Source organism: Delphinapterus leucas, chromosome 13 (genome assembly GCF_059928025.1).
Source record: "Delphinapterus leucas isolate spDelLeu-1000000601 "Yukka" chromosome 13, BTC_Dleu_Yukka2, whole genome shotgun sequence".
Taxonomy (NCBI): Eukaryota; Metazoa; Chordata; class Mammalia; order Artiodactyla; family Monodontidae; genus Delphinapterus; species Delphinapterus leucas.
In genome coordinates this window covers 8026032-8049961 of record NC_143141.1, presented here as the reverse complement: position 1 = coordinate 8049961, position 23930 = coordinate 8026032, and the positions used below count along the sequence as shown (strand labels likewise).

Genomic DNA, 23930 nt, shown 5'->3' with positions numbered 1-23930 from the left:
TTAATTATTATTACCAGGTAGAAAAGCTGTGACATAAATATTTTTATGCTTTCTGTAAATTTGCTATATCCTTATTTTTAAAATTGAGGTAAACTTTATATACAGTGAAATGCACAGAACTTAAGTGTGAAATTGAGTTTTGATAAATGTATATACATCCTTGTTACACAGCCCAAATTAAGACATCAGACTTTGCATCACCCGAGAAGTACCGATATGCCCCATTCCAGTCAATCCCCAGCCCCTCATAGCAACCACTGTTCCAAATTTTGTGCCCATGGGTTAGTTTTGCCTGTTTCTTGAACTTCATGTAAATCAAATTTGACAGAATATGTTCTTTTGTGTCTGGCTTTTTACATTTAACGTTATGCTTCTGTGATTTCATCCATGTTGTTGAGGGTGTGAGAAGTTTGTTGCTATTTAAAAAACATGTCATTTTTTAGAGCAGTTTTAAATTCACAGAGAAATTAAGGGGAAAGTACAGAGATTTCTGATATACCCCCCGCCCCCCTACACTCATAGCTTTTCCCATTATCAGTATACCCCACCCAAGTGGTACATTTGCTACAATTGATGAACCTATACTGACACACTCAAAGCCCGTAGTTTACCTTAGAATTTACTGTTGGTGTGGTGCATCCTGTGGGTTTAGACAAATGTAACATAATATGTATCCACCATTGTAGAATTATACAGCCTTTTCACTGCCCTAAAAATCCTCTGTGCTCTGCCTATTCATCCCCCCACCTCCCACCCACTGGCAACCACTGATTTTTCTACTGTCTCCATAGTTTTGCCCTTTCCAGAGTAGTCATATAGTTGGAATCCTACAGTATGTATGTAGCCTTTTCAGATTATCTTCTTTCACTTAGTAATATGGATTAAAGTTTCTTCCGTGTCTTTTTGTGGCTTGATAGTTCATTTCTTTTAGCATTGAATGATAATCCCATTGTCTAGATGAACCTGTTTATTTATCCATTCACCCACTGAAGGACATCTTAGTTGTTTCCAAGTCTTGACAATTATGAATAAAGCTGCTGTAGACTTTTGTGTGCAGGTTTTTATGTGCACATAAGTTTTCAACTCCTGGGTAAATAACAAGGAGCACGATGGCTGGGCCGTATGGTAAGAATGTTTAGTTTTGTAAGAAACTGCCAAACTGTCCTCCAAAGTGGCTGCACCATGTTGCATTTCCACCGGTCGTGAATGAGGGTTCCCGTCACTCCACATCCTCACCAGCATTTGCTATTGTAAGTGCTTTGGATTTTGGCCATTCTGATAGGTGTGTAGTGGTATCCTGTTTTAATTCGTATCTTCCTGGTGACAAAAGGTGCGAAACATCATGTATGTATTTGCCATCTTTATATCTTTTTTGGTGAGGTGTTTTTTGTTAAGTATTTTGGCCCATTTTCAAATTGGATTCTTAGTTTACTTACTGTTGAATTTTGAGTTATTTGTATATTTTACATACCATTCCTTTATCCAGATGTGTTTTTTTGCCAATATTTTCTTCTAGTCTGTGCTTTGTAATGTCACTCTCTTGAGTCTCTTTCACAGAACAAAAGTTTTTAATTTTAATTAAGTCCAGCTCATCAGTTCTTTCATGGATCATGCCTTTGGTGTTGTATCTACGTAGTCATCACTGTGGCCAAGGTCATCTGGGTTTTCTCCTGTTATCTTCTAAGAGTTTTAGAGTTTGGTGTTTTACACTTAGGTGATCGATTCTGAGTTAATTTTTTTGTGAAGGGTGTAAGGTCTGTGTCTGTATTCAGTGTTTTGCCTGTGGACATCCAGTTGTTCCAGCACCATTTGTTCTTTACTATTGATTTTTTAAATGTTAAACCAACCTTGCGTTACTGGAACAAATCCCACTTGGTCATGATATATTTTTCATATATTGCTGGATTTGATTTGCTAATTTTGGGGGGGAGATTTTCATGAGTGATTTTGGTATGTAGATTTCTTTTAATATCTTTTGTCTGGTTTTGCTATTAGAGTAATGGCCTCCTAAGATGAGTTGAGAAGTATTTCCTCCTCTGTTTTCTGAAAGGGTTTGTGTAGAAATGATATTATTCTTTAAGTGTTTGATAGGATTCACTAGTAAAGCACCATCAGCATGGAATTTAAGTTAAGTTTAGGTTATTTAGGTTTTTTACTTTTGTCAGTATAGAAATTTGTGTCTTTCAAAGAACCAGCTTTTGGTTTTATTGATATTCTCTATTGTTTGTTTTGTATTTCATTGATTTCAGGGTTAATTTCTATCATTTCTTTCTACTTACATTTGTCTTCATTGTTCTTTTACCAGTTTCTTAAGATGGAAGCTTAGATGATTGATTTCAGATATTTTTTTCTTTTCTAATATAAGCATTTAAAGGTATGCTTAAAAGCACTGCTTAGACATACTGTGTTTTTATTTATCATTTAGGTCGAAATATTTTGTGAATAGTTTTACTTGATATAGAATTCTAGGTTTAAAAAATATTTTTTTCCTTCATCATCTTCATTTTCTGGCTTTTATCTCTACTCATTCTTTGTTCCCCAGTATGTAATGTGGAATTTTTTGATTGCTTTTAAAAAGACTTTTTCTTTAAGAGTTTTGTCAGTGAGATTATATAATAGTTTTCTTTATATTTATCCCACTTGAGTCTGACTTTCTTAGAAAGTTCTTGGTCATTACTTGTGCAGTTATTTTTCTGCTCTCTTTTCTTACTCTTTCCTTGTTTAAGTGCTTGATAGAATTCTGGGACTTTACTTCTCTTAATATTGTCTCATAGTGACTGAAGTTTTTTCTTTTCTCCATCCTTTTTTCTCTACCTGCTTTGGTTGGGATAGTTTTTATTTGCTTTATCTTCAAGGTTGCTGATCTTTGGCAATATGTAATTTGCTTCAGCTCATCCAGTGATTTATTTTTTTTTCATTTCATATTTTATATATATATATTTTTTTTTTAGCTCTACAAGTTACATGTTTTTCCTTTAAAGTCATTGAATATATTTATAATAACTATTTGAAGGCCCTTGTATGCTAATTATATACCATCATTGTCATTTCTGGGTCTGTTTCTACCTACTGATTTTCCTTTTTGATAGCATTCAGATTGGTTTACTTTTTTATATTATCACCCTAGAATGAGCCAATATATTATGCCTTTTTGTTTGTTTTTACTCTTAAATAATCTTCTTTATACCCATTTATCATCTTTTGAAAAGTGAAGGAAAATAGATTATTTTCTATATTTTTCATGTCATTTTCCTGGTGATTGTACTTGGCTGTAATTAATCCTTTTTCCTGCATACTACTTAACATAACCATTTTGGAATTCCAACATATGTTAATGTTCCTAGGATAATTCTAGTTTTTCATCTTTTGCAAGAAATGGCAGCCTCTCATGAACTGGTTGGAGGCTGGTAGGCAGTGTGGCACTTCAAATTTAAGAGGGGATGCAGTTGAGCAGACTGTGAGGGGCTTTTGGTACAATGAAAGTAATACACACTCTTCCAGATATGTGTGATATACATTTGGAATTTTCTGGAGCTTTTAAATTAAGCTTAATTAACTTCCTGAGTGTTGTGAATGCTTTAGAGATGTTTCTTATGAAAAATACTTTTCCAGATTGATAGGTTGTATGATTGGAAAAAGAGCCCCGACTCTGATGTGGCTGCTACTTTAAAGAAGCAGAAAAAGAATACAAAAGATGAATTTGAGGAGCGAGCAAAGGCTATTATTGTGGAATTTGCACAGCAGGTAAGAAAGCTTTCCCTTCTTTACGAAGAGACTATATCATAGAATATTTTTTCCGTCTTTTACATTGTCTTTATAATTAAGTCACTATTTTCATTAATACTGGTTCTGTTCCCCTATTAATGGCAATTAGCATTTTCATTCTTTTCCCTTCTCCCTTTTCCTTTTAAAATCTTTATTTCAAGACCTCTCTTTGTAGTCTGAATGTTTAACTTTTAAAAACCAAATTGACTTGGAAAGAAACTACTTTTCTGCAATATGGTTAATACCTCCAGAATATACATGATCTAAGTGTTTTTGAGGATTTTTCAGAATGAAGAGCCATTATTCATCCAGCTTCTAGTTAGTCATTTCTGTTCTGGAGACCTCCTTCCACCACTCGGCCTGTGGGAATGACTTTGCTTTTTATGTCTCTAGGGGTTGAACGCAGCTTTGTTTTATGAGAATAAAGATCCCCGCACTTTTGTGTCCTTGGTACCTACCTCTGCACATACTGGTGATGGCATGGGAAGTCTGATCTACCTTCTTGTCGAGTTAACTCAGACCATGTTGAATAAGAGACTTGCACACTGTGAAGAGCTGAGAGCACAGGTGATGGAGGTACTGTCAGCTTTTCAGTTTATTCCTCCCCCCACCAACCCCCAAACAGGGTTCTTGGGTGGGGATGTCTACTAATTTAGATTTAATCTCAACATGGTGCATTGTAGCCTATATTTCACTCCCTTTGCAATAAATGTCTCTTAGGTTAAGGCTCTCCCAGGAATGGGCACCACTATAGATGTAATATTGATCAACGGGCGTTTGAAGGAAGGAGATACAATTATTGTTCCCGGAGTAGAAGGGCCCATTGTCACTCAGATTCGAGGCCTCCTATTACCTCCTCCTATGAAGGAGTTAAGAGTAAAGGTAAGTCAGGGTGGTAAGCGTTGGCACGTGTGGACTTGCACAGTGTTTAAAAATTCTACTGAGGTGGTTTCCTCACTTCAAGAGCCACCTGGCTTAATACACAACACACACCCTTCACTGGTTTTATTTTAGGTGTCTTCATACAGGAGGGACCATCCATCAGAGTAGAGATGTGTGAAAGTCCTTGTTTACCAACTAAGTTTCTCATAAAAATCAAAAGTACATTGTTTTCGTTCTACACTGGTAGCTAGTTACTAGTATGTTACTGGTTTGTATGCACCTTCTGTTCTGTGACTTGTCTTTTTACTCATTCTGTAGTAGCTTGAGAAACAGAATTATTTAACTTTAATGTTGAATTTATCAGTCTTCCATTTGCACTTATTGCTTTTTGTATCTAGTTTAAAGAAATCTTTCCCTGTCCCAGGGTCATGACAGTATCGTCTTACATCGTCTTCTACCACTAACCACTTTTCAAATAAACGTGATAACAAATGTTTTGATCTCTGTAGAACCAATATGAAAAGCATAAAGAAGTAGAAGCAGCTCAGGGGGTAAAGATTCTTGGAAAAGACCTGGAAAAAACATTGGCTGGTTTACCCCTCCTCGTGGCTTATAAAGAAGATGAAATCCCAGTTCTTAAAGTAAGTTATTTTATTTTTTCCTCCAAAGCTGTTTTGAGTTGTACCTTGTGTCAGTAGAGCACACACTAAGAATGATGAATAAAATGGGCATCTTTGTCTTTGTGAAGACTTATCTGGTGGTCTCTTAACAAACAGTTGATGCTTTTAAATTACTTCAGTTTGTATAATCATGATTAGCATCTTAAGAAACTGGAAAAAGAACAATGAAGACAAATGTAAGTAGAAACGATAGAAATTAACCCTGAAATCAATGAATAAATGATAACTTATATATATTCAAGTTAGAACATTTTATTTAAATAAAAAATGAACCAGAAGCTAGAAGAAGTTTATTCCTTTTTTTTTTTTTTAAGATACTCAGCTATATAGATGGAACTAAAAAAATCTCTTACTAGGTTTTAGGAGTCATTTTAAAGCCTGTTTGCTTATTTTCAGGAACAGATGGCACACATGAGCCCAGCGGAGTTTCACAGAAGCAAACATTGAGACATATTTATTCTCTTCCCAAAGAGAAGATACCACTGTTCCCAGCACATGGCTCTTGTCCTATGCTGGGACCATTATTCTTTAGGCAGCACCCAGTCACTGTCGCCAGGGAATCGGCCCCCTTAGGGCCTATGAGAACAGGGCAGGCATCCCTGTGGCCAGTCTTGAGTATGGGTGGACTTGTGCATCTTTAATGGCATCGACATGGTGGTTTTACTTACTTCTGGTCAAAAATCTCTTCACCTTCAAAGGAGTGATGATGGAGTAAAGGGCTGCTGAGATTAGGGTATTTCATCATTAAATACCTTTGGGCTACTGTAACATATTACATTCATGTAGTACTATTTAAATTTAGAAGATTCTTATTTATCACGTCATTTCATTCACCCATCTACTCTGCCAAGTGGTGCAGAGGTTAAACATATTTCAACATTAGTAAACCTAACATAGACAGAGGTGAAGTGGGATACAGCTCAGTTATGGCCGCCAAATCTCTCTTTCCTTTCCCATACAGGTTCTGCCATGCCTTGCCCGTCCTAAGCCTTGGTTTCTTATTTTCAGATGAACACCTAATCAAAAACAGGAACAGTTTAATTCTAGGCTGCTGAGATAGAGGTGTATTTATAACCTCGTCAAATGTAATCTTTTTTCAAGGATGAACTGATCCATGAGTTAAAGCAGACACTAAATGCCATCAAATTAGAAGAGAAAGGAGTCTACGTCCAGGCATCTACACTGGGATCTTTGGAAGCTCTCCTTGAATTTCTGAAAACATCAGAAGTGCCCGTAAGTAATGGTACCTGACTCCACGAGAGTCAGTGGTCGGCATAGTTTATGGCGCTGTTCCTGTTACCCAACACAGGCAGTTAAACTAGGAAACTCCCTTTTTACAGTATGCAGGAATTAACATTGGTCCAGTCCATAAAAAAGATGTTATGAAGGCTTCGGTGATGTTGGAACATGATCCTCAGTAAGTAATTTCTCTTCTGCTGTAAAGGCTTTTATGTTGCCTATCTATTTTATTTTAGTAGAACTGTTATGACATGGTCTGTGTTTCATTGAATGATCTTTGATGTGTTTTAACCCTTTAGGTATGCAGTAATTTTGGCCTTTGATGTGAGAATTGAACGGGATGCGCAAGAAATGGCTGACGGTTTAGGAGTTAGAATTTTTAGTGCAGAAATTATTTATCATTTATTTGATGCCTTTACGAAATATAGACAAGACTACAAGAAACAGAAACAAGAAGAATTTAAGTAAGTTGGTGATTTTTACCTACTTTGGATCTTTGGTAATAAAGTTGATTATTTGAGGATTTCCAAATACCAGCCAGGTGTGTAGACAACAGAAGCGTGGCACTCGCTCGTCTCCCGGAAGCTGCATCCTCAGGTGGTGTCTTATACGCCACAGATTTGGCCCACCTGAGACACTCTAGCAGTGTGTGAACCAATCCTCTCTGTAACATTTCTGCTTAGTTTTTAATTTTCTTTAACTTGGCAGACCTAGGTTGCGTTAATGGGTGAGTAGTTGCTATATCTGGGGACTTTATCTTGCTGGAGTTCCTCATCTGGGGTTGCATGGAATGGAGGTAACACCGTGAGAGTGTGGAAAATTAGAAAACGAAAGGAGGCGAGGCATTCCTTGGCAGGTGTCATTCCTCGAGCAAACCTGACAGAGCCTGTGGTGCAGGGGAGCCCTTGTCAATGGACCTGACCAGGTCCCTGCCTCTCGGAGCTTAGGGGAAGACAAGTGAAGAACACATGAGAAGTTGGGATAAGTGCAGGATGAAGCAGGGCAGGGCCTAGGTAAGGCGAGGAGAGCTGTGGTTAATAGTGTGGTGGGGAGGCAGCTCAGCTGGGGAGAGTGAAGCGAGCCGCCCAGACACCCGTGAGGTGTCAGGTGGAAGGACACCACCAGCCAGCAGGGCCGTGTTCAGAGGTGGAGGCAGCCACAGTGACCCTCGGGGAGGGTGGCAGGAGCTGCGGTAGAGAAGTTGGCAGCACCCATATCCTGTAGGACCCCGTAGGCCACAGGCGGGGTTTAGGGGGCTGCTGGTTAGAGCCTGTCAGGAGGCCCCCGTAGTCCAGGCAGGACGTGGTGGAGGCTCAGACCAGCGTGACCAGAGGGAGGGACAGCTCAGTCTGAGGTACATTTTAAAAGTAGACTGGTAAATACTGGGATTTAGATTGAGGTGTGCTCACTTTAGATCATGAAACCTGAAGGGGAAAGACTGAAGTTTGATTAAGAAAATGCTACAAACCATTACAGCATTCTAAGCATATGCTTCATAAGCACAGAAATAGTGTCCTTTTGGATCAACTGATGTGGGAACGTGGTAGAGAAAAGGAGGATGTGGTTTGATACCTGTGTGGTCCTCAGAATAGGCCTCACACGGGCCCCAGGACACACCTGATGGTGGATTCCACCGAGGCACTCAAGCTCCATCTTCAGGGGCGGGGCTCAGCCTTTGGTCTGGGCCCAACGTGCTCCTGTGATGCAGCTGCCTTGAGGGGAGGGAGGAGGATGAAGAGAGGATGTAGCACCCTAGGGACCCCTGAGCGCCGATGTGTGGCCTTCCTGCTGCCCTCAGCTGAGGGGAGAAGAAGCCTCATATTCACCTGCATTTGCTTTTTTATGCTTCGAAGTGATTTTGTAAGCTTAAAAATTCTTGGGTTTTCTTTTTTCCTTTTAGACACATAGCAGTATTTCCCTGCAAGATAAAAATTCTGCCTCAGTTTATTTTCAATTCTCGAGATCCGATAGTGATGGGCGTGACTGTGGAAGCAGGCCAGGTGAAGCAGGGGACACCCATGTGCGTGCCTAGCAAAAATGTGAGTTCTGGTTGTACTTTTTAGAAGTGTGTCATCTCTTAAAGCAGTTCTGGGAAGTCAAGAGTGATAAAAAACTGAAATCAAGCAGAGCTTGTCACCTCCTGTAATTTATTCAAACTCAGTATCAGTGTTCCTTAATCAGTGTTGATTCTCAAGCACCTGGTGTCAGTGCCTCAGGTAGTGAAAGTTGCAGAATTATTGCCCTTCAAAAGTTTTTGGTGTTTTGAGTCTGGGGAAAGCTTAAAAAATAGTATAATGGACACTCATGTCTTTCCTCTAGATTAGCATCATAGCTAAGAAAAAATAACATTAATTCAATAAAATCCTGTAGTTCACAGTTCACATTCACTTTTTACCAATTGTCCCAAATGTCTTTAGTAATGCTGCTTGCTGACCTGGCCCAGGGTTCCTTCGAGGTGCACTGCATTTGGTTATTAGTGTTTTAGTCTCAATGATGAACGGTCTGCCATTCTTTTTAAAGAAGAGTCCAGAACAGCAGTTCCACAGATGATTTCTCAGCTTGGATTTGTCTGGTTGTTCCCTTGTGACTAGATGCAAGTTAGAATGATTGGGAAGGATACTGTGCACACAGGTGCTCCTGCGTGCCTCTGAATTGTCACACGCGTTGTCACTGTCGCAGTGCAAACTTGGGTGATCAGAGAAGGTGCTGTCAGCTCAGCATCGCCATCAGAGACAGATCTTCGCCCGCTGTACTGACTCAGTCACCTGGAGCACTGAGAGTCCCTGTAAGCTTCCCAGCGGCTTTAACCACCATTGACAGTCCTCGCCTGAGTAGTTATGACATGGATGGTGGCAGTATTGTGATCCCCCTTCCCACACGCTTCTGTAAAGAACCTTCTCCCCGCCCCCCCCCCCCGGCCTTTTCATTAGGTGTCTGAAACACGCCGGGTTTTTTTTTGAGACCCCAGTTATCCAGCGTTTGGTCACTGGGAGCCCCGTTCAAGCTGCCTGGTGTCCTTGCACATAGCACTTGGGGCCCTTTCTTCCTTTGTGGTGCAGTAAGGTGCTCCAGGCTCATCTAGGACTTTCCCTGCCCCAGACTTGGTTCCTTTAGTGGGAGACGGCACCTGACGTCCTCCGAGTGCTGTGACTCACTGCTTCTAGGAGTCATGCTTCTCTGCCAGTGGCTAAGCTAGGACCCTTACTGACAGCAGTGATCTCCTGTGTGGCTTCGGCCAAACCAGGTTACCTGTTTTTACTCTCGCTGCCCTGTATCTCTTCACAAGACAGGCAGCAGAGTGGGATGTTGTTGTTGTTGCCTTCCCCAGACTGTGACTGAGGGCAGGTCGCTCACAAGTCGCATCCTCAGAATGAGCAGCAGAGTCCTCAGCATGGCCGCCGGGGCCCACACGACGGGTCCTGCCCCTCTGCCTGCATCCCCATCACCCCAAGCTCATTTCTGACTCAGGACTTCCGTGCCTGCTGTGGCCTCTCTTACTCTGGGAGCTGTCACGTGGAAGGGCAGGGTGGAAACACGTCGGATGGACAGAGCACTTTCCACGTGTCCCAAAGCACACAAGCGACCTCCTTTTGTCCTCACAGCCATCTTGTGAAGGCAGACGGGGTGGGGTGGTGTCACCCCCAGTTCTCCAGTGAGAAAAATCACACTGCGGAGAGACCCAGAGACCAAGGTGATAGAGGGGCACAGGGCCCAGGCTTTGCAGCTGGCTCATTTGCTCCAGTTACATCAATTAATTGTCCAGTTCGGGCGCCTGTGACTGCCACGATTCCTCTGCCCACATCATAGTTTCTGTTATTACTTTACAGTTTGTTGACATTGGAATAGTAACAAGTATTGAAGTAAACCATAAACAAGTGGATGTTGCAAAAAAAGGACAGGAAGTCTGTGTCAAAATAGAACCCATCCCTGGTGAATCTCCCAAAATGTACGGAAGACATTTTGAAGCTACAGATATTATCGTCAGTAAGGTAAGTATCTCACTCAGCAAAAGTGGCCCCTTTTAAGAAAGGGGGCCGTCGGCTCTTCTGATGGCCTTTACTCAGGAGCTGAGGGCTTGGCCTGTAGCCTGGCCTCCTGACAGAGTGCCTGCTAGGACTCTAGGTCGGACCCCCAGCAAACAGATGTGCTGCTGGCATTCTGCTCCCAGAAAATGCAGGCAGGCAGGCTCTGCGTTGGCAGTTTCTGCCTGAGCTTTCCGTCTGTGATGAGCAGGATCTGGTAACAAACTCGGGGCCACATGCTCTTCTTTGGCGCTTGTTACATTGTTTTGTTCACTGTGTGCCTTGGGCCTTACAGATCAGCAGGCAGTCCATCGACGCCCTCAAAGACTGGTTCAGAGACGAGATGCAGAAGAGTGACTGGCAGCTTATTGTGGAGCTGAAGAAAGTATTTGAAATCATCTAATTTTTCCACACGGGTCAGGAATTGGAGTAAATGCAAAATGATGTTGTAATACTACCAAGAAAAACAAGGCAAAAAATGGAATGGACCTATCTGAAAACTGATGAACTAATTAAGCATAGAAGGAAAAAAAATAGGCGTATAAGATGTTTTCCATGAGAAACCAAGAAACTTACACTGGTTTGACAGTGGTCGATTACACGTCCCCACAGCTCCGGCGTGCCTGCGCACCCGTCCACGCCTTTCCCAGTCCTCCTCTACTGGCTGCTGTTTTAAAGGTTGCCCTTCCCCAAATCTGGATTTTTATTACAGATCTAAAGCTCTTTCAATTTTATACTGATTAAATCAGTACTGCAGTATTTGATTAACCAAGCTTCTGCAGATTTTCTGATACTTGGGACTTTTTTGAGGTAAGAAATACTTATTTATGCATACCCTTCCCACAGTGGTGGTTTTTTTTTTCTTCTTCTTTCCCCCATGCGTTCTTCTGCCTATGCCCTTAGGAATTTTTTAAGATAGAAGATTAGGCATTCTGGTATTTATCTGCTTTGTGTGAAACCACGGTGTAAAGCGAAACTGGCTGCTGCTTACTGCTTGTGTGGTCACGAGAGTCCACTGTATCAGCACAGTTCTGAACTCCAATAAAGAACCCAGACGTTGACCCGCGAGCTCTGCTAGGCTTCATGTCAGCGTAGCTGCTCTTCTGTGAGTCTCCAGCCCCGTGCAGCTCGTTCTCCCAAACGATTTTTATTAACTATCAATCATACCTTGTGTACCAGCACATGTTAACATTAGGAATTCTTATACCTCCATCTTGGTCTACTTTGTCCTGGCAAATTCCATCATGCATACATTTTCTGATGAGACAATCAATAGGGTGTTGATTACCTGTTTGGACTTAGTGTAAACACTAAGTTGTTACAGAGGCATCATAATGGTTTCTTCATATTAGTCTGATTGATTGAAGTTCGTTTGTTATGGTTTTCCTGAAGAATGTGGGAAGTGGGTCCCTGAGGTAAGAGATCTGTTAGCATCAGAGTAATTCTTCTGGCAGATCCCTAATATCTGACTACCTATTTATAGCACAGTGTTGAATGAAGTCAGTGTGGGGTGTTGGAAGAAAATGTTCCTGAGTATTCACTGGCATAGAATTATAAACTATATTTTTAAAGTGTTATGGCATAACATATAGCATAGAAAAATACTTTTATATACATTTGAAAATCTGGACCATTCTTCATTATGATTGAAGTTTCTCAAGGGCCAGTAGAGGCAAAGACAAAACCTCTAAACCATCTGGGGGACATAATTTTTCCCAGGAAAAACTTAATCTTCAATTGTGTGTGTGTTCTAATTCAAAAATATGTAAATTCCTCCACTTGGAAGAAGTAAAGAAGATTTTCTTAACATGTTCCTGTGTTCATGCTTTGGGTCAGGAGTGATCAGAGTATTTGGAAGCTTTCTTTACCCTTTACCCTTGCTTGGAACAAGTAGAACACCAGTCTGGGCCCCCTCAGGCATTTCAAAGCTTAGCATGAAGCGTGTAACGGTCCAGCCGTAATAGTTCAGGATTTGCTTCCTAAAGGATTCACAAAAAGGAGCCTGTACAAAATATACATACAGTTCTTTATTAAACAACTGTAAACACTTCACTGTAAAAATCCATAAAACTTTATAAACAAACAGTTTGTAAACAGAATCTATGCTACAGTAAAAGAATTAACACAGTTATTTACATGCAATACTGACAAATTTGGCACTTATTGAAAAGAAATGTACAAAAACACTTGGCTTAAAAAGAAATTTAAAATTATAAAACTCAGAGCATTACTATCATGCACTTTGCAAATACCTCACAAGCACTTATGGCACAGCTAGCGGAGAGCAGCAGGCTCCCTGGTAATGTTCATGTAACTTTTAATGTGCTTCCGTAAGTTTGCTGTAAAACCACCTGAACGTTGTCTAGAATAAAGTCAAATGCCATATTCCAAACCGACTCCACCGACTGCTGCATCAACCTGCAGGTGAGGAGAGACAAGCGATCAGGAAAGACCGATTCCTTCAAGAATCTGTTTAACATATATATTGATATTTAGGGTTTAAGGGTTTTAACGTCTGTATATAAATACACTCAAAAACGTACTTCTATGGTTTAAACTCTATGAACCTTGAGAGGAGGAGCAGTCTCGTTTTGACCGTTTTATACTCCCCAGTCAATGTTACGGCACCTCTTTCTCTGGCATTCAAAATACAGGCCTTCCCTTTTCAGTAATGCTGAAGAGCAGTTACCATACCGTAACTGATGGCCAGAAAGGGCACGGCTCGCTCACCACCTCCCTCCAGTAGCTGTGGTGACAGACATGCTGTTTTTTCTTTTTTTTTCCCTTTGGGTAAAAGCACCGAATAGTTACCTTTTCATGTATTTTATAACTAGGTCCAGTTTTTCCAAATCTTTTTCCTCTATTAGATCAGTGCAGTATTTCACAACTTGCAGAATGTCTTCTTCCATTGGATCTAGAGAGGGGAGAAATCTCAAATGAGGACCAACTTATGCTTTTGAAGGAGAAAGGGCAGCGATCTGCAGGGACCAAGGAAACTACGTGCTACGATAGTGACTCAGAGCTGCCACACGAGTGGGCTGTGGTAAGGAACCTTTCCGAGCCACCCACAGAGGTCAAAAGGTTGGGGGGGGGTGGCTGGTTTACGCTCATTCGATTTAGGAAAATAGTTCCTCTATAGAGCTGAGTTCATGTTCTGTAGTCACAGGACATCACATCTCAGTACCAGCCAGGCCAACCTGAAATGGTAGTTATCCATTCTCTGAGCAAGGTCTTCACATCACTGAATTCCACAGCTCCAGCTAGGTTGGGTGCTGGGGGTCTAACACACGCAGACGGCTCAGGCTGCAAACCAGAAAGGCCAGCAACACCTGAAGTGGAAGCAGAGAGTTCTCCCTGTTAAGAAAACAAATAATAGAAAGTGCTATATTTACATAACATCGAGTACATAAACATCTGATGGAAGGAGAAGGTCAAAGTTTAAAAAGCATGAAAGAAATTACCAGAGGTTTCTCAGAGGCAGGACCTTCATGTTTTAGAAATCCATCAACTAACTTCTGGGGACCGCCACAGGCCCCTGGCAGAGCTTTTGCAGGACTGTTAAGCGGCATATTTTTCGAAGGGCTCTGAAGCTTTTTGGGGGGACTGCTGGAGCTTTTTTTCTTGTTTCTTTTCTTTTCTTTCACCGCTGCTGGTTTTAACTGCAGTAGCGGGTTCTTTGGCACTAAAAGAAGACGGACATAAGATCCTCAACACAACATGCCTGGAGAGCAGCACGGGCCCCTTCCTCCTCCCAAGAGCAGCCCTGAACACACGCACGCACACAGCACAGGCCTCCCTGAGGTGGCCCCGCATTTCCTAGGGTTGCTCAGCCACTTACTGGTGACATTCGGGACCTGCTAGTCTATACGGGGCTCGCAGCAGTCAATGAAAACTCACAGGCGAATTCCTTCCAGCAGTTCAGCAGGGCAGTATTCTGTTTTCATTTTAAATGTGGTATTTGTGACGCATGTTCAGAAACCTTCTTCACATTCTGGGCTTTAAACCTACATCCTCTGAAGGATCGGTCTCAAAGGACAACTGGCTTGACAGATAATCAATTCAAAAGATTTCTGGGTAATATAGCTTGTTCAGACTTTTAAGTCAAGAAGCTACAGATACAAATCCACCTAGGACTCTTGACAGCACTTAACCTGTACTGCGTACTAGTTCCGTTCCCCTGATGTGAAGAGCACTGAACATGACTAACAGCTTAAAGACTTGGGCCATCATATATATATACTACAACAATCAAACAACAATTTCATGTCTCACATCTTCACTTCTGTTACGTGTCACTTGCAAAGCTTACCGGATGTGCTGGCCTGCTGCGGGTGAAGGGTGTTTTCTCCCTGCCTTTGTCTTTGATCGTAGGCTGCTTTCAGCTCCTTTTGAAGCTCTGCTGGAAGGGCCGCAAACACCTCAGGGTCCACCTGGTGGAAAAGAGAAAGTTCAAAGTCAAACCTGAGCTGACTCTATATAGGCGGCTGGTTTATATTTTTCACAAAATAGACTTTATTTCAAATCATACTTTTCTGATCTGTATGAATTAGGTCCTCAACGTCAAAGCTCATAAGTCCTCACAAGGTTATAGGGTGAGAATAAGGAATACAGCTTTGAATGTGAACTGACTTAATTAAAAAAACAAAACAAAAACACTGTGCAGAACAACCAGGCCAAGAAGCACTAGTAGGAAATGAGAAGCAAAACGCAAGAAAACAGGTGCATATGTGATGTTTTTCTTCAACATCAAACTCTGATTGTGTTACTGTCCTTAGTGTACGGTTACACATCTTCACCCTGGTACTCGAGTGTGGCCCAGGGTCTTCTCAGGCCAATGAAACAGAGTGTTTCTGTCTTTGGAGTGGAAGCTGTGAGCGCCCACACCCCATAGCCTCCCTCTTCTCTGCCCTCTGTTGTCCATACTTGGCTGCTCTGTCAGTTTGTGTCCCGCAGGTGATGCGGAGACAGGCCATCCCTCCTCCCCCAAGGGACGGAGTCAGCCACTGGGAGGTTAAGGGGCAAAAGGAGAAAAGGAAAAGAGAAGTGCCCTGAGCCGGGAGCCAGATGGCGGAGGATATTCACACTATGGTCGAAGGGCCTCAATTCAATTCACCTGTGAAAATGCTGGAAGGGCTATTACATTAATTCCCCCACCGCTGTTAGATTCTTGAGGTTCCGGTATTTGTAACAACACTGTCCCAGCTGGCTGTGGCAACACCCCTGCGCTGTGGCCGTTTACGGGCTCTCTCCTCCTGTCACCAGGCGGCTGCCCCTGCTGCGCAGCACACACTTGCTCCACCTGCTCCCGGAGATCAGGTGGAAGCGCTTCCAAGACAGACTGATCTAGCTGTAAGACACCAGACAGATGCTGAGATGATGCATTTCCAGAGTTCATGCCCCACTTTCCTTCCCATTGCAACATCATGGATAGTGAACACAAGGTGCAGATCATCAAGCCGGGAGAGCCACCCCCAAACCAGCACGTTTTTGAAGCATCTTGGTCTTTTGCCACTGATGCCTGGCTGGTCATGCGTGGACTCGAGATGACAAGGGCAGGCCCCTGGCCGGTACCCCAGGGTCAGCTCAGCCATGTCTCCTCACTGAACCTCCTGCACAGGAACAGACAGACAGGCGCGCCCTCGTCAAGCTCAAATCTTAAACTTTGCCCAGGGGAAGCGGCCAGTGCCTAAGGTGCATGTCCGTTTCTGGGATGAGGCGAAGAGTCCTGGGTCAGAGGTTTGTTTACCTTTCAGGCAGGAGACTATCTGCCCCCAAATGTAAGTTATATTCGTCTGAGCAGCAAGCTAGGAAAAAGGGATTCTAGAAGCTCAACTCTCCAGCCTACACACTAGAGTCCTCTGCCCATCCATCCCTCTGAAAACAAGCAATTACCATACGCCGGTAGGCCAGTCTCACCTCGCTAGGAGCCACCATCTTGGGGTCGCTCGCCAGCACCAGGGACCTAGTGCATGCACTTCTCAACCGCCCCTTTCCCTGGCCTCACAGCCAGCACATCCCACCACTTAGGGGAACAGAGAAAACTGATTTTCCCAACAGAGTTTAAAGTGCTATGTAAAGTTTCCAAGAAGCAAAAATGCCAACAGCATACCACATTTACAGACCACACCAATGGAATTAATAGCTGGTGTTAGGAAAATCATTTACCCTATAGAGAGAACTGTTTGCAAATGCTGCAAGAGAAACCTTTGACAAAAGGCCTCTACTAATGAGCAGCAAGGCCGTGCTGTTGACCAGAGCTGTGTCCATGTGATCACAACTGTGAGAGGGAGGTCCAGAGGCTGCCGACAGTGGCAGTTCACAGAACGGGCTTTCTCATCGATGTTTTACAACCCGCGAGAGTCGCAAATCTTTGCAAAAGCACAAGCTTGCCCTGAACTTGTTTCCCATTTGGAACTAACACCATGATCCACCCCGTCAAGCTGCCCTTTCTCCCTTTCTTGGCTGTATTGATAACTTAAAAACATCATTCCTACTGTAAAACTACTTTTGCACTGACATCATATTTACAACTATAAATACATACCTGGGAAGGTGATGGGACCTCTATACTCAGGTTAAGTCTTGATTTTAAACTGATGGGAGAATGTAGACCATTCCATTTCCCTGAGGACTCAGCTTTGCTAGTAGTAACAGGACTGACACTTGATGTCAGATGTGAAGACAGAGATGGCAAGAAAGTGCAAGTTCTAGAGGCAGACGAAACTTCCAGATCCACAGCAGCCAGAAATACTGAAAACACAGGAAATGACATAAAATAGCCTCTTCACTGAGGGGGAGAGGGAGGGGAGGAAGGGTGCACTTTAATCCATTACAGATAAAGCTTTATTACTGATTCATCATAATTCAGAATGTCAGGGTGTTTCTGAGAGCCACAGGCAGCAAGGCTGGACGACCTGTACACTAACTTCCCACTCCGGACGGTATAAGCTCCAAATGAGAACCACGCTGACGAGCACTGACCTTCCTTGTGCTCCTCTTCCGTAGGCTTCTTAGCTTTCTGAACTTGGAGGAGGTCAAGGACAGAGTGTGACCCACCAGGACAGTGGCTTGACTGAACTGCCGGGCGACTGGGACATGCAGAGGGGTTTGGATTAGTCGGAACCAACTGATTCACATGAATCCCAACCTAGAACCAGAATAAAACAGGTTTCTAGGAAAAAAAGTTAAATTCAAACAGCCTTTTATACAATTTATTACAAAAACAACTTCTATACTACCTATACTAGCTACTCTCAATTTCAGAGTATCTAATCTACCCAAACATTATCTCTTCAAAATCAGGAACTCCAAAAATGTGGAATACTGTACCCACCGAAGTTCTCATCAATTGAGTTTTTGTGTTTGTTTATTTTTGGCCACTCCGTGCGGCCTGTGGGCTCTTAGTTCCCTGACCAGGGATTGGACCCGGGCCCACAGCAGTGAAAGCGCCGAGCCCTAACCACTGGACCGCCAGGGAAGTCCCAATTAAGTTTTTAAAATAAAACCTGAACAAAATTTAACCAGGGGACAGTCTACTTGCAACCTTACTTTACCTATCATTTTTGTCAATAAAAACCGGGCTTGGGGGTAGGGTGGGCAGTGGGTACGCGGCAGGTATCCACACAGATAAGTACCGCCCCCTGCCCATGACAGTACTCCAGGGAGGAGGATCATCACTGTTGGCTTAGTGACTTTTTTTTTTTTTTTTTTTTTGCGGTACACGGGCGTCTCCCGTTGCGGAGCACAGGCTCCAGACGCACAGGCTCAGCGGCCATGGCTCACGGGCCCAGCCGCCCCGCGGCATGTGGGATCTTCCCGGACCGGGGCACGAACCCGTGGTCCCCTGCATCAGCAGGCGGACTCTCAACCACTGCGCCACCAGGGAAGCCCGGCTTAGTGACTTTTTAATCCTTCCACAACACCCATACCAAGCGAGTAACTATCCTTTACTCACACACAACCTACAAAGGTTAATCTTTAAGAAAATGAAGGCTTTCACATTTTTTTGATGCCCTCTCACTGATCATGCGTCCTCACGTGCCCATGGTAAACTCTTCCTTCTAGATCATCGTTTATCAGACATCAGAACAAACTCCTGATGAAAAAGAACCTTAAAGATCAAGAAACATTTGCAGCTTCACACTCCCTCCAGCCCCGTCTCCTTCTGCGGGAACCAGAGCAGGAAGCAAATAACGCATGTTAAGATAGGTCTTTGGTGGTTTAAAAGAAAGGCACTATAAAAATTCAAGATATGATACTTATTATTCTAAGCAGAAAACAGATTTCAGCAAATGTGAATTCTTAAATAAGGAGACCAGCTCAGATGAGAAAGTCGTTTTTCAGTTTCTCTTATATTTCATCAGTGGAGCTGAAAAAGCTGCATATAAACCCCCTAAACCGCACCATGACCACCGTCCGCTCAACCCTCAAATAAGAAAAACATTACAGAAAATCCTGTTTTAATATGTTACTACTCACCCCTCTCATATCCGATATGTTGAGTTTCATTGTATGAAACATGTTGAGTGCAGCCCTTCCAATTATTTTTGCACTATCCGTTGCCTGGTCAAGAGCCACAGTCCTGTAAGTGATAGAACTAACTTTTTTAAAAGAACAAAAGCTACATTCCATATGTATTCCCTGGTACCTCAGAAGTATGGAACGGTTTAAAGAGTTAAAGTTGTAAAGCAAGTTATCAAAAAGTTTAAATTTTAAAGTACTAAATATGATCCTTAAAAAAGCAGGAGATAGTCTTCCTTCAAGGAAGCCAATAATGCTAAATTAATTACATTGGCAACAAGTGGGAAAAGAAAAATCAAGAACATTGGGACTTTCAGAGAGCTGGTCAACCAAAAATAAGTTGAGAAAAATGTTTTAAAGAAATGTACTTCAGTTAATGTATATTCAAATATAAGCATATTATGTTGCAGCTAAAGCCTGAGCAGTAAATACAACGTTTTCGATTCCCAGAGATGTTTTAGGTTGCGAGATTATCTTTGTTGAGGTACGGTTAATATTCAGAAGAGAAAGATGAATCTCCCGGATTCTCCTGACTCTGTTTTCAACAAGTGAATATGCCCACTACACGGGCATGCGGATACAGAAATGTGTGGACACCTCTGAGGAAGGAAGTATGGTGGCGCCCCGTCTAAAACCCAGAGAGACTACAATATGCAATTTTTACATCTGTAAGAACTCCTCAAGGGGGACCAGAAAATGTGCCAGCAATATCAGGTGCCCAAGACTACATTTACTCTCCTTTTTCAGTACTATGAATACATTATGTATTTATCTATGAAAAGTACCTATTTCTTTAAGGAAATCATTTGCAAAAAATTTCCATTGGTTTGTTACCTAATGATTACCTTAAATTTATTTCACACAGATAAATAGAGAGTAACTTAAAAGCAAGATTTGTAGTGGGCCATAGTGGTTTAAACACGTGTTTATCTTCATTTCTTTCCAAAACAACACTAAATGGGACTTGAAATTATTTTTGAAAGGTGTAAACTCTTAAAAGATAGAAAAAGGACAGAAGACAAGAGTAGAGGAAAAATGTCAGCCATAATTTAGAATACTCAAATGCCTGCTAAATGCCTAAAACAAGGCACCAACTTTGAGATAAGCCAATTTATGCTACAGAACCTCAGAAGAGCTCAGCAATTAGAGGTGTCAGATACGTCTGAAAGGAGGGGGAGAGAATACCTGGGAAGCAGGCTCTCACAGCTGGCCATCCTCCTTCCTGGACAGCTTCCCAGAGATGGGAATGTTGACACAGAGAAGCTACAGGGGGGTCAGGCACAGCAGAGGACGAGCGAGGCCCCTCGCTCGGAAGCTGCACGGTACACCCGTTTCTCCACCCAGACCCCTCTCCTCCTGAGTAACCAGAACACTAGCTGTCACCGGTCCATCTTCTCACCCACCCCCTGGGTGGAACATGTCACAGGAAGAACCACAGACACTGCCAGCTGGTTGTGGTAACCAAAGACCAAGCCCCTCCAGCCAGGGGCCCTCCCAGAGTGAAGCCCCCTGGTCTGCGTGTCCCACTATGAGTCCAGAGGCTCCCACAACATTTCAGCAGTTCACATATAACAGCCAAGAACTGTGAGATAGATAAATGCTTGAAGAAAATCTCTGATATAAAAGACAGCAACAAAACAGGAAAAAAGGAACTCAGAGATACAGACTGACACTGGGAGTAGAAGAACATTTAAGAGGAAAGAGATAATTCTGCATCTTCCAAAGAATAAATTCAAAAACTCCAATGTAAAATGTTAGTATTGATAGAAATGGTAAATTTAATACCGGCAAAGTACCTGGCACGAAGACAAACTGATACCATCCCAGAACACCTGTGATAAAGAGAAGATCCTGAAAGTTCCAGAAAGAGCAGATCTCCTATAAAGACCAGGCAATCAGAAGAGCAGTGAACTTCTCAACATTGTAACCCTGAAAAGATGATGACAATGGAGCCTTTAAATGAGGAAAAATGATTTCTAAGATATGTTTATAACCTTTAAGTCAGCAAACCACTGGGCATGAGGATAGACAGGTTTACACCCATGAATTCCTTCTCAAGATATGAGACCAGGGATCTAGCAAAACAGGGATCCAACACAGAGAAGGGACACCCCACGACTCCAACTTTTCAGCAAGTCTTAAACAAATTCAGACCGGAGTAGCAGGTTGGGGGCCCCAAGAGAAAGGCCTCCAAGAAAAGAGATCACAGTAACAGACTATGCTGATGTGTTAAAACAGTCACAGTGGAAGGCAGTCTGGGGATAAACTCAGTGGCAAATTCACAAAAAAGCAAGCAAAACGAGATACTCAGTAACTCCAGGAGAAACATATTCAAGAGGAAAGAAAATGTGATCCTAGTGGACAATATGGACCAGCTATGTACAGTATGTACATGTCATAATCATGGGACAGTGGAGCGTGACTGAACCAAAACCCACCGACCTGACTGGGGGCAAAGGAAAGAAACACGTCTGGGGAGAAGAGCAACAGGCAGTGGAGGAGAGAAGGGAGAAAATCCTCTTCTACAGTAGAAAGTCACGCAAACCTTCTGCAAGACTCAAGACAGAAACAGCAGTTTAAGTATATATCTAGAAATATGGATGTAAATATCAGAAGAAACCACAAGAAGGCTGAAAAGTATGGTGGCTCAGAGCTGGGGAGAGGTGCAAAGGACTGGAAGCTGTATTTGACCTTTTCAATTTCGTTTATCACGTTTAAATATATATAATATACATATATATACACACACACAATTCAAATTAAAAGCACATATACAGAAAAGAACTCCAAGAAGGAAGAAGTCTTTTCCCAAAAGGAAAACTTATAAGAAAAATTTTCCTAAGTGATAATCAAGCCACAGATCTCGATCTACATGTGGCTCTTTGACTTATGCAACTTAAATTTTGTCGTTTCGATGACAGTATCAAAATGTGCCTGTGAGTCACGTGATTGCCATGTAGCTTTTGATTAAGGCCAATTACAAGAGATTACAGAATAATTATACACTTCTGAGTTTCCTAAACCACACAGGACTTCAGTTTGACTACAGCACGGGTCCAGACTACTTCTGGGAAGGGCCAGATGGAAAATAGCTTGTACTCTGTTGTCTCTTTCACCTATTCTTCATTTTTTACAATCTCTTATATAAAAATCATTCTTAGCTCCCATGAATCATGTAAAAACAGGCCACAGGCTGGATGTGGCCCACAGGAAGTAGTTTGCCAACCCCTGAATTAGAGGAAATACAGGATCAGTATTACAATATTTCATAAGCTCTCACCTAAAGCATTTCTTATGCAGTTACAATACCACCAAAACGTTAGGCTTAAATTAATGGCTTACAATTGATCTACATCTTATTACATTTACAAAATTACACTTGTTTCAATTAATCACGTGCTGCTTATGCCTTATGATGTCTCATCCAAAGATATTTATTTTAAGTGCATGGCAAAATGTGTACTTTACTGCCAGCAATGCAGGCAGATTTCTGAACTGTCCTGTGTTAATATCTGTGGAAGAAATGATACTGTATCTGACATTTGCTTCAAAATAACTAGAGGGAAGGAGAGGAAGGATGGTGCAGGTGCCCACCAGCAATTGTGGAGATCAGGTGATGGGTACATGGGGTTCATTACACTGTTTTCTCTACTTACATGTTTAAATTTTTCAAAATAAAACTTTTTAAAAAGTTTAGGACAAAAATGAACAAATACCAATAAGAGCAAGCAGATATGTGCTTACCAAAAAAGCTGAATATTGTTCTTGAATTGGGGGAAATAAAGTACAGTTAAAATCCCAGTTTTTCTGTAATTAGATTTTTGGACTATCTAGATTTTCCAAAAAGGATTAAACGAAGGCTGATTTTCTTATTGTGCTTAGACAGAGGGAGCCCCTAGGTGCTGCTGAATGCATCACAACATACAGTTCTAAGAAACTGTGAGAGATTTTAAAACGCACAGACAGCGAGAAGAAACTGCTACACTGTATTTTATCTGTCAATCAACCAAAACTTTAAAATCCAGTGTACTGTGTAGTATAAAATGGCATACAAAATTAGGTATTTGCATATTGGCCACAAATCTTACATGCAGTTTTATATTAGTGGCCCTCACATAAAAAAAACAGGGTTTTAAAATGCCTTCTACCAGTTTCCAGAGACTACCACAGTCTGATTAATCTTTTCGCAAAAAGAAATTACACCTCCCTAAGTGAAGTACATGTCTCATTGAAATCATTTTCTGAATTATTACACTGACGTTTCCCTGCAAGACCCTTCCACCAAGTCCACAACCGCCTCCCTTTCTGTCCCTGCACTGAACTCAAGACCCCAAGAACAGTCTGTCCCGGTCAGGGACACACAGACAGGCTGGCCTGGAATCTGGCAAGTCAACGCAGTTCTGACAGCCTTGAGCTGAGACCTGGCTCCGCAGAACGTCCAGGAACATCAGCGTTTTGCAGATTTTTATTCATACTCTTCCTTGTTTTTTTTTCATTTTCCATTAATTGTAATAACCTGCACTGAAACATCAGTATCCAATATCCTTTTTAAGATAAGCTTACCTGGTGATGTTATCACAAATTCCATGGCCTCCAAATTTTGCAGTTTCTACAGGGGCCCCCGGCTTTCGTACCATGATTTTGAGAGTCAGGCGTTTACCCTTCATGCCAGCAGCTTCAAGTCGCCGTTGGATTTCTTCTGAAAGACTCAGAAGAAAAGCTTCTGCTTCTTTTGGCTACAGAAAGACAAACATAAAAAAATACCCTCCATGTTATTTTCCTACATGCCTAACAATTCTTCTCAAGTAGATTAACTTTCAAT

At 42.1% G+C, this 23930-nt stretch overlaps 2 protein-coding genes across 13 annotated transcripts in view; one reads left to right on the top strand and one right to left on the bottom strand.

Annotated features, from left to right (window-relative positions):
* Positions 1-23930, top strand: part of EIF5B (eukaryotic translation initiation factor 5B) — a 104160-nt gene that overhangs the window by 55352 nt on the left and 24878 nt on the right. For 4 of the 6 annotated variants that reach the window (XM_089922658.1, XM_030762832.2, XM_089922656.1 and 1 more), the window contains 10 exons: positions 3613-3744; positions 4159-4341; positions 4486-4647; positions 5157-5288; positions 6429-6560; positions 6668-6744; positions 6866-7030; positions 8467-8605; positions 10394-10555; positions 10884-11360. In XM_089922658.1, the coding sequence (XP_089778784.1) occupies positions 3613-3744; positions 4159-4341; positions 4486-4647; positions 5157-5288; positions 6429-6560; positions 6668-6744; positions 6866-7030; positions 8467-8605; positions 10394-10555; positions 10884-10991 (1392 nt within the window). In that variant the 3' untranslated portion in view covers positions 10992-11360. Of the gene's footprint in view, positions 1-3612; positions 3745-4158; positions 4342-4485; positions 4648-5156; positions 5289-6428; positions 6561-6667; positions 6745-6865; positions 7031-8466; positions 8606-10393; positions 10556-10883; positions 13632-23930 lie in introns of those variants that run through there. The other 2 variants (XR_016395335.1, XR_016395334.1) reach the window with 2 other exon arrangements.
* Positions 12596-23930, bottom strand: part of REV1 (REV1 DNA directed polymerase) — an 83784-nt gene continuing 72449 nt past the window's right edge. For all 7 annotated transcript variants that reach the window (XM_022599270.3, XM_022599271.3, XM_022599274.3 and 4 more), the window contains 10 exons: positions 23672-23844; positions 19067-19169; positions 17570-17735; positions 17133-17338; positions 15702-15935; positions 14898-15018; positions 14050-14270; positions 13786-13942; positions 13400-13502; positions 12596-13006 (listed from right to left, as the gene is read on the bottom strand). In XM_022599270.3, coding sequence (XP_022454978.2) covers positions 12895-13006; positions 13400-13502; positions 13786-13942; positions 14050-14270; positions 14898-15018; positions 15702-15935; positions 17133-17338; positions 17570-17735; positions 19067-19169; positions 23672-23844 — 1596 coding nt within the window. In that variant the 3' untranslated portion in view covers positions 12596-12894. The remainder of the gene's footprint in view (positions 13007-13399; positions 13503-13785; positions 13943-14049; positions 14271-14897; positions 15019-15701; positions 15936-17132; positions 17339-17569; positions 17736-19066; positions 19170-23671; positions 23845-23930) is intronic.